The 10,834-nt window shown below is 41.0% G+C and overlaps 1 protein-coding gene across 1 annotated transcript; it reads right to left on the bottom strand.

Moving 5' to 3' along the window:
- Window positions 1-3,292: 3,292 nt before the first annotated feature.
- Window positions 3,293-3,722, bottom strand: LOC145111519 (uncharacterized). Its single transcript, XM_079047788.1, has 2 exons — window positions 3,668-3,722; window positions 3,293-3,600 (listed from the first exon to the last, which is right to left on the bottom strand). The coding sequence occupies exons 1-2, from the start codon at window positions 3,720-3,722 to the stop codon at window positions 3,293-3,295; spliced, it is 363 nt and encodes a 120-aa protein (XP_078903914.1).
- Between the last annotated feature and the right edge of the window lie 7,112 nt (window positions 3,723-10,834).

The raw sequence follows: 10,834 nt of genomic DNA on the forward strand, positions 1-10,834 counted from the left end.
CCTAGCCATCGTGTCCTTTCAATAGGGCCCAAAGCCCAAAAATTAGGGTTTTCTCCAAAAATAGTTGCCACGTCGTGGCAAATACATGGACATGCCATGGTGGTGATTAAAAACCCCACAATTAAAAAGACATTGTCACGCCGTGGAGAAGCCTCCACCATGTTGTGGCCATCCAAAATGAAATTCAAAAATTAGGAATTAATATATGCCTAAAACGGGTGCTACAAAGAAGCTAGAAAAAAAATCTAAACAACTTACAAAGGGTATATTCATAATCAGGTTTCACCTAAGATTTCCAATCTAAACTAAAGTTCTGATATCTATTAGTAAGCCAACCATCCATTTTTTATCAATAATCATAGTTCTCCGATACAAATTGGGATCAAAGACTTTGTTATAATACCACCATACGACCAAAACCGAGGATACGACAATGACCCTCACCGTCTTTCTTTTTTACTTAGACGTCGACAATCGTTCACCGAATGTGAGCAAATCTGAAAAGTAAGAAAAAACCTAAAAATAAAAATTGAAATATCCTTAGAAAACCAATTTGAAAATAAAAAGGGGATGTAGATTCCCTAGTCCGCCTCCGCGAACAACTCAGGGTTGTGCTCCTCATCTCCACCTCAGGTTACCATGTCCATTCGGAACCTTTCTGTTGTTACCACTGCACCTTCACTAAGCCTACCACCTTGTTACGCAAGGCCTTCGTCTTCCTGTCAAGTATCATAATTGGTCTCTCAACATAGTCCAGGTGCTCATCCACCTGAATATCATCCAATGGAACTGTTGTGGAATCATCGGTTATGCGCTTCCTCAACTGAGAGACATGAAAAGTAATATGGATCTGGTTGAGCTCATCCGGAAAATCCAACTGGTATGCCAACTTTCCCACCCGGGCAAGGATCCTGAAAGGACCAATGAATCTGGGGCCCAACTTTCCCCGCTTCCTAAACCAAATGGCGCCTTTCCTGGGCGACACCTTCTGGAGCACATAGTCCCCGACCTGAAACTTAAGATCCGAACGGCGTCTATCTGGAAAGCTCTTCTGACGGCTCTGTATGGTCCGAAGCCTCCCACACACCTGCTGAATCAGCTTAGTAGTCTTAAGTACCACCTCGATACTCTCCATGACTGTTGTCCGACCTCCCCCGAACAAATAGGGGTCCAATATTTCATCCCATAAAGCATCTCAAAAGAGGTCGGTCGATACTAGCATGATAATTTTGGTTGTAGGAGAACTCGACCAAGAGTATATACGTATCCCAACTCCTACCAAAATCCAACACACATGCCCGAAGCATATCCTCGAGCGTCTGATATGTCCGTTCGCTCTTTTTATCATTTTGGGAATGATATGTTGTACTAAAATGTAACTGGGTACCCAACTCCTCATGGAATTTCCTCCAAAACCTGGAGGTGAAACGAATATCCTGATCTGAGATTACAGAAACGGGCACCCCATGTCGTGCTACCACCTCACGAATGTAGACATCATCCAGCTTCTCTACAGAAATATACTCATGAATAAGGATAAAGTGTGCACTCTTGGTCAATCGGTCCACGATGACCCAAATCAAATCTACACCATGTTTCGTTTGTGGTTACTTTGTAATGAAGTCTATAGCAATCTAATCCCATTTCCACATAGGAATATCCAATGTTGAAACCTGCCCCATGATGCGCTCACTCTTGCGGTGCTCTTCTTTCATAACCTCGACCTGAGCCTCACGAATCTGCTCCAGTAATAGGCTAACCACCCTCATTCTCAATCATAGATCTCGAATAGGTGTGCAGGTCACCTTGCGACTCAGTGCATCGGCCACCACATTGGCCTTCCTAGGGTGGTATAAAATCTCGCAATCGTAGTCCTTTACTACATCGATCCACCTACGATGCCTCATATTCAAACTCGGTTGATCCATCAAGTACCTCAAGCTCTTGTGATCCATATAAATGGTACAACAGACCCCATAAATGTAATGTCGCCAAGTCTTGAGGGACAAAACCACAGCCCCCAACTCCGGATCATGCGTAGGGAAATTCGCCTCGTGGGGCTTCAGCTGCCTCGGTGCATAAGCAATCACATGAACCTGATGCAGAAAAACTGCACCAAATCCCATGATTAAAGTATCACAATAAACGAGAAAGGTGTTAACATCCTCGGGTAGGATCGAAATCCGAACCTTGCATAATATCTGCCTTAGAGTCTCAAATGTCACCTTATGCTCAGGCCCCCAACAAAAGGTAAATGTCTTCTTCGTCAATCTGTTCAATAAAATTGCGATCCTAGAGAAATTCTCAATAAACCTCCAGTAATACCATCCTAGGCCAAGGAAATTTCGAATCTCGGATGAAACCTCAGAACCTCTCATTGCATCACAATCTCGCTCTTAGCCGGATCGACCAATATACCCTTCTAATTGACAAGGTGTCCCAAGAACTACACCTTGTGCAACCAGGACTCACGTTTGGATAGATTGCCATAAAGACTCTTCCTCCTCAAAGTCTCATGAACCTCTTGTAAGTGATCCTCATGCTGCTCCTTGGTCATAGAATGGAGCAAGATATCATTAATCAAGATGATCACCGACCGATCCAACATCAGTCTGCAAACGTTGTTCATGAGATCCATGAACGTCACTGGTGCATTGGTGAGTCACTAAGGAACCATGAGCTCGTAATGATCCTATTGAGTTCTAAAAGTTGTTTTCTAAACGTCCTCATCCCGAACACTCATCTGATGGTAGCCTGAACGCAAATCAATCTTGGGGAACTAAGATGCACCCTACAATTGATCGAAAAAATCATCAATCCTCGGGAGTTGATAACGGTTCCTCACCGTTAACTTATTCAGCTACCGGTAATCAATGCAAATCCCGTGTGAACCGTCATTTTTCTTCACAAATGACCATCTTATAAACCCCTTGTCTAGTAGCTCCTGCAGCTACATAGACAACTCATGCATCTCCGATGACGCTAAACGATAGGGTGCCTTGGCTATTGGAGCCATACCCGTAGTCAAATGAATCTGAAACTCAACCTGTCTCTCGGCAGGTAATCTCAAACAATCCTCGAGAAATACACCGAGGTAATTTCAAACGCCAAGCCTATCATCAACGGTCGTCTTCCCCTCAACCCGAGTATCTGATAGATTAGCCAAATATCCATAACATCCATGTTAAAGATACCTCGTAGCCCTCACATATGAATAGAGAGCCGACCCACGCTAAGTAACCTCACCCTATATAACTAGTTCTCCTCAAGTTGGAGTTCGAACTCTCAGTAACTAATGCTCGCACTCAGTCATAGCCCCATTAAGGCTCAACCAATCCATACCCACAATCACTTTCATCTCACATAATGGAATGGGATCCAAGTCAATGGAATATCTCTCACTGAAGATCTCAAATATGCAAACTCGATGATACATCGAAACATTAACCGGACGATCATTATCAATCTCAACCTCCAAATGGAAATATATCCCACCAGCAACGTCGTCAAACCTCTTGCTAAGCGCAAGAGACAGAAAAGATCGGGTAGAACCTGAATCGAAAAGAACCAGAGCAGGTAGTCCGTTCAATAAGAACATACCTAAATATCACCACATGAAACATAAGCATAAACAATAATAAAAGAGAATATTAAATATAGAACATACTCGTAACCACACCAGGAGTCGCACGCGCCTCTTCGGCCATCAACTGAAAAACCATGCTCTTCACCACAGGGGTTGTCGCCTTGCCTTCTCATCCATCTGTGATCCTCAAGGTAGCTGGAGCGGGTGCCACTACCGCTCCTCTCGTCAACCTCGGGCAATCAACCTTCTTATGGCTCATCTGATTGCAATGGATGAAAATCAGACCACTTGATCTCTGGGGATAATCCCTGATAAAATGTCCAGTCTTACCGCACTTGAAGCTGCTATCACCCTTCTCTCGGAAAGTCCCCTCATGCACTCTCCCACATCTACCATATCGTCCCCGTCCCGACTGGCCTCTAGATCACTGATTAAAAGTCTTGGGTCTCTTTGTAGGACCCCCAACCATCTACACCTTCTTTTCCTTCCGCTTCAACGGTGATCCAAGTCAATCTCCTGCTCCCAGGCTTTGGCTATCATATCCTCCAATGTCCGACAAAATGAAAAGCAAACTCCCTAATATCCGTTTTTAGCATGGTCTAGTACTGGATCTTCTTCATCTCCTCGTCTGCGGCATACTGTCGAACCAATAAAACTCTCTCCCTAAACTTGGCAGTGATCTCTACCATAGTATCAGTCGTCTAGCCCAGATCCTGGAACTCCCTCTCTAGCTGTTGCACCTCGACAGCCGGTACAAACTCTGCTCGAAATCTGGACAGAAAATCAGGCCAAGTTAAAGCCTCAATAGCCGGTGCTCCCAGATCAAAGCAAACATCCTCCCACCAGCCATGAGCCTGCTCCCTCAAACACCTTGCAGCGAGCCTCACCTTCGACCCTTCGGGGCAGAAGCTTACCGTCTGAGCACATTCCATGTTAACTATCCATCGCCTGGCGATAATGGAGTCTTTCACCCCCAGAGAACTCTGGTACCCCACATCCCTGAAAATCTTTGAATGTGAGGGTAAGGGCTCCATATTGTCCGATGGATATATGGGCTCGAAATATCTTGAAGCGCTCCTCCATCATCTCTACAATCTCTTCCTTGATCGTCCCGAACATCACAGGGGTCGCATCAAGGATACCGCGCATAATCTCCGACGCGATGAACTCATGTAATCCCTCAAAAATTAGTTCGATACTAGAGCCCGAACTAGAACAACATCCTAAACCTCCTACTCCACCACGCTTCATCACCATACTGAAATACAACAAGCAAAAAATCATTATTCACACAAAGAAGCTCACACTCTAGAAGTTTCTCATAATTATCATGACTTTCCTTGACTCCTTGTGTTTTTATTAGTATGAGCCCAATACTACCTTCCACACCTATCTATACCTTCCTCAAGAATTATCTTGAATCCTCTAAGTCACCCCCTTACTAATTTCCTTAAACCCCTAATAAATATCACATACAACAAGCTACTATACTTTCCAAGGTTCCCCTAGGATTTCTCCCCTCCTCCCTATCCCTACTATCTGCTGCAAAAGAGACTTCCACCGACGTCCCCTAGCTACCTCACAGATACAATCACATACTATAAATATTAAAAACTCCTATGACTGTGAGATCTCGCACTATAATGGTTGGACTAAAAAAAGTGTTGTGTCGTATAGCTTAACCTAACACCCTAAGATTGTTTAATACTTGTAGTATGCAAGTTATCGTATATGCTTAATAGCTAATATACATCAATGAAGGTCTACCAAAGCACGAAACACGCCTCATTCGAGCATTGACGACGACAATAAGGCATCACATAATCAGATAGTCCTATCTCAGATACTCATGAAGATCTCTAATAACTAGCATGCTTCACTACCAGTTCACATAATAGGCAAAAAATCATCTCTCCTAACCAAGCATTCTATCATGCAATACCAATCAGATCCTTAGCCCTAATCTAGTATGCAATCCACATATAATCATACTAAACATGACAATACATATGGTATTTTCGAAAAACTTACTTGAGCTCGGCTATTTGCATGCATCGCACCCATTTTTTTTCTATAAAACCTTTAGAAATTTGTCTTTCTTTACCATGACAACACATATGGTTATTTCGAAAAACTTACTTGAGCTTGAGCTCGGCTATTTGCATGCATCGCACCCATTTTTTTTCTATAAAACCTTTAGAAATTTGTCTTTCTTTACCATGACAACACATATGGTTCTTTCGAAAAACTTACTTGAGCTTGGCTGATTGCATGCACCGTACCCCTTTTTTTTATAAAACCTATAGAAAATTATCTTTCTTTATAATATTTTTACCAACTCCTTAGTTTTAGTTCAAACACACTCGAGAGTGTCCCCAAATCCCTCAAACTAAGGCTCTGATAACAACTTGTAACATCCAAAAAAATCATGGTAAAAAATAATTATTTTTAGAGTAACCAAAAAACCAACATTCATTTGTTTCCAATAAAAAGGTAATTATAGTATGATAATGTATCCTCAAACAACAATAATGAATCAAAAGGTAATGCGAAAATAAACTATGGGGTGTGCAATGTGATCGTGCAATGCTTATACCTTTTGAACTGCAAGGACATGAAAACAATTTAACACAAACCGTAAGCACAAAGCTTAGTGAGTTCCCCCAAAATACCATATATCAAACAAGAACAAGACCAACCCAACATACATGCTAAGGGTCCAGACCACTCATTCGGGCACATCCCATATCATTCGAGCCTCATCCATATAATCGGGCCCCGCCCATATAAAACATAGATACACATGCAAGAGTCAAAAAGACAACTACCATCCTACAAACATAATCCAGTGGGCCAGCATTAGTACCTTTGACCTACAAGTACATTAAAGAGACACACCTCATAGATGAAACGAACAACATCTCTCATAGTAGAAGTACAAGGTGCTAAACACAACCTAATCAACCACACAAGGTGGAGCCATAAGTCAGCTTCTAAATCTAGTAATTTGGTCAAAAGCCAACAAGGTCAAGGTCAAAGTCGAATTCATAACATTCGAACTCCACGTCGTGGCTATCCCTTGGCCACGTCGTGTCCCATGGGTCTAAACCCAATTAAATTCCAAGTCAAAAAAGTCAAGATGGTAACAATCGATCTCCACGTCGTGGCCCCCAATGGCCACATTGTGGCAACTAACAGACAAAATAATACTTGCTCTCCTTTAGTCCCCGCGTTGTGGCAGCCACCTGCCACACCGTGGCGAAGCTGAAGTAACGCTCTTAAGACATTCAACCCTTAATCCACTAAGAACTTAACCCATCTTCTCCAGATTGCTTCTAGTGCCCCTAAATGTTCATCAAAATCCAAAATTTATGGGCATGCATGTCTCATGAATGTCCTTTCCCAAGTTAGGTGAAATGTGGAAGTATATGACCTAAAACCCAAGCATGATTCACAAATTACGACAAGGTTTTAGATCTATATGATGTAATACTCAAGGGACATAGAAGAGTTATAAAGTTGCTAACTTTATCTCTTCTAACCTACCAAACACAAGCAAGAGTCCAAAATATGCCAAAACCTCTGGAACTATGAAGATAACACTGTCAAGAATGGAAGTAGGAAGCTCACCAAAGGTCCAGAGAGTAAACACAAGGGGTGGAGGTGTATTGCTTGCCGATTCTTACACTACACTTCCTTCTTCTTTCTTCAAAGATCACAAAATTACCAAAAATGAGCTCATATCTTGCAAAGGAGGCTAGGGTTAGGATTTCTGAGTTTGGGAAAGTAATGGAGGTTGAATGATCACAAAACCCTAGCCAGCGTGTCCTTAAAGAGGACCCAAAGCACAAAAATTAAGGTTTTCTTCAAAAACAGATGCCACAAAGTGGAAAATACATGGACACGTTGTGGCGGTCATTAAATACCCCTCGATCAAAAAGACATTGCCACGCCGTTGAGAAGCCTCCACAACGTCGTGGCCACCCAAAATGAAATTCAAAAATTAGGAATTTTATTTATACCTGAAACGTGTGCTACAAAGAAGCTAGAAAAAAATCTAAACAACTTACAAAAGGTATATTCATAATCGGGTTTCACCAAATATTTCCAATCTAAACTAAACTTCTGATATCTATTAGTAAGTCAATCATCCTTCTTCTTTATCAATAACCATAGTTTTCCAATACAAATTAGGATCAAAGACTTTGTTATAATACCACCATACGACCCAAACCGCTGTCTTCCTTTTTCAGTTAGACATCGACAATTGTTCAACGAAAGTGAGCAAATCTAAAAATTCAGAAAAAAAAAATTGAAATTGAAATATCCTTAGAAAACCAATTTGAAAACAAAAAGGGGATGTAGGTGTGAGACCTTTTAACTAGAACAAATATTATCAAAATATAAGATAAATGACCAAATTTATAATATTATTAAAAAGAAGGGTAAAAGATTTTTTTATATTATAGTTAAGATATAATCTTAATGATCTTAGCCTAGTGACTAAATCTAATCATACTAACCCTAATGCATCAGGTCATACTAGCATTAATGCACTAAATTTCATCAGAACGTCACAGGATGATACTATTAGTAATGCATTAGATTCCATTAGAACGTCGCAGTTAAGTGTGCATGAGTGGGAATAATAGTAGGATGTTTGACCCTGTCCTCTTCTGAGAAGTTTTCGTGTTGCACCTTTTTTTATTTCCCATTCTAAAAACATTCTGAGAAATTTTGAAACCATGAGAATCATTTGTATCATTTTTTTAGAAAAAAAATTGAACCAAATTTACAAACGAGTGCTAGTAACAGGGACCAAAACTATTATTTACTCAATAGTTTATAGTAAGTTGCATAATCGTCCATGTGGTTTGATAATATTGTGCATTTTATTTCCATCTCTTTTGGGCACTCAGACCATCCTTGTGGTATTTTTGGTACTTAGTTGTCAAATTTCTTTTGGCTATTCGTTTTTTCATTTCAATAGGGATTGACATGAATGGTCAAGTGGTAGGTTTATTTTGGGAAGAAGAGATCAGATGACGACACATAGATAGGCGAGAGAGCGACGACGATTATGATTTTAGGTTATTTAGCACATTCTGTCTGAGCTGAGAGAGGACAAAGGAAGAAGAATGATTGCAGTAGTGATGTTAGGTTATCGTTGTTGGATCTATATGTATCACTCATAAAATTCGTGAAAATTTTAAACTTTTAAAACATTCCAAAATCATTATTGTTTACAAACGGTTTCCAAAATAAGATTCATATTAGAGAAATCCCAAGATCGATAAAAAATACATGGGGAGGTGCACGATCATGCCTTCACCTTCCCGCGATCCTCAGAGGTACCTGAAACATAATCCAACAACTGTAAGCCCAAATCTTAGTGAGTTTCCCCCAAAATACCACTACAAAATATAACAAACACAACATGCATAAATGAGCCTTCAGCCTGACTGGACCGCCTCGCAGGGCCTAAAGCCTATCTGGACCGCTCCCGAGCCTTCGACATGACTGGACTGCCTCACAGGTCCTACAACCTATCTGGACCACTCGTCGTGCCTTCGTCCTGATTTGACCACCTCGCAGGGCCTTCAGTCTATCCGGACCGCCCTGGGTCTGTTGGCATTCAGCACAAAGCAGGACCTCCTCAATCCGACCACACAACACATGTCGACATATACATAACTCATAAACACATAATTAATTAACAGGAAAGTGCAGATCATACTGATCAACGAGCATAGCATCATCCTATCTACCAGGATACCAATGTAACAGATTACTACCGTAACAAGCATACGAGAAACCAGGATAACAATCCAACAGGGCCGACATTTGTGCCTTCGACCCATAAGCATAGTGAGGAAGACTCACCTCTCAAGTAGTGCTGAACCGGTAAAATCCAACTCCAAAACTCAGCTCTGGACTCAACAACCTACAACTACCATATGACCCCATTTATCAAAACCTCAAAATACCCAAAATGCCCTCAAAAGTGAAACTTTGTCATCCATGGTCGAAGTCAAAGTCAACAGTCAAGGTCAACAGTCCATGTTGACCCAACTCGTCAAGTTTCTTCAGCACACAGAGAAAATGGGGATAGTCCGAGCCAACTCGCCGAGTCCTCCGGACGACTCGTCGAGTTCCTACAGCTTTCTAGAAAAAGCGGGAAAACCCGATCCAACTCGTCGAGTTTTCAGGAAAACTCATCGACTTTTCCCATCTTAACTCATTCAGTCCTTAATCATCCCTTCTAACGATCAAGAATGCAGATCTGGTACCCAAGGGCTGGAAAATCACATAAAGTTGCTAACTTTACGTCCATGCATAACACCAAGAGGCTAAAACACTCAAATATGGCTTAACAAAGGACTTAGAACATGAAGGAAGCCTAGATCTACATAAAGCTTGAAACTTTATGTCCAAGGAGGCCACAAAATGCCCAGATCTGAAGTGGCAACTTCCAGAAATGACCAAACCCAAGAATGACTCCAAAATGGACCCAAAATGACAATAAACTTCAAAGGAGGAGATCTAAGCAATAAATGGTCAAGGTTTCAACTTTATACCTCAATATGGTTACAACAACAGAGAAGATCTCGTATCTATAGCCTTCCTCTCAATCAAGCTTCTTCAAACCTCAAACTTCTTCCAAAAGAACACCAAGAAACACTCCTCAAGCTCACACACACAAAAATGAGAGAAAATGCACGAACTAGGGTTTTCTAGACAGAGGGGCGGATAAGGAGGCCATCCAAAGGCCACAAGGCCTTTAAATAGGGTGCAACACCCTAAAAATTAGGGTTTCAGAAATAGCCACCAACTCATCGAGTTTTTCTCAACAACTCATCGAGTTGGGAAGCTTCCAACACGTTGAGTTGAGGCTTTCAACTCGACGAGTTCAAAAGGGAAAATATACCTTTTAAGCCAGAAATCTCATACCTGGGAATCGGGATGTTACATTGTATGCCCAAGAATCATTGTTGAGTGATATTGCTTGTAACATATGATCCTATAGGGTCACACCTCTATCAAGTTGGCACATTTTGTATGTTTATTATTAATATGATTATTAGTAAATAATATCAATTCTTGTATTTATTTAGGGAATAATTATTGTTTTGTGAAAATAATAATTAAAGAGAGTATAACTAGTTATTATATAATAGGCTAGGATTTCATAAGTCATGTACAAAGTTTTGGACACTTCGGTTAACCATGATTAAGTTAACATTTTAA

The sequence above is a fragment of the Lactuca virosa genome, chromosome 5 (genome assembly GCF_052849685.1).
Source record: "Lactuca virosa cultivar CGN04683 chromosome 5, Lactuca_virosa_CGN04683_v6, whole genome shotgun sequence".
Lineage (NCBI taxonomy): Eukaryota > Viridiplantae > Streptophyta > Magnoliopsida > Asterales > Asteraceae > Lactuca > Lactuca virosa.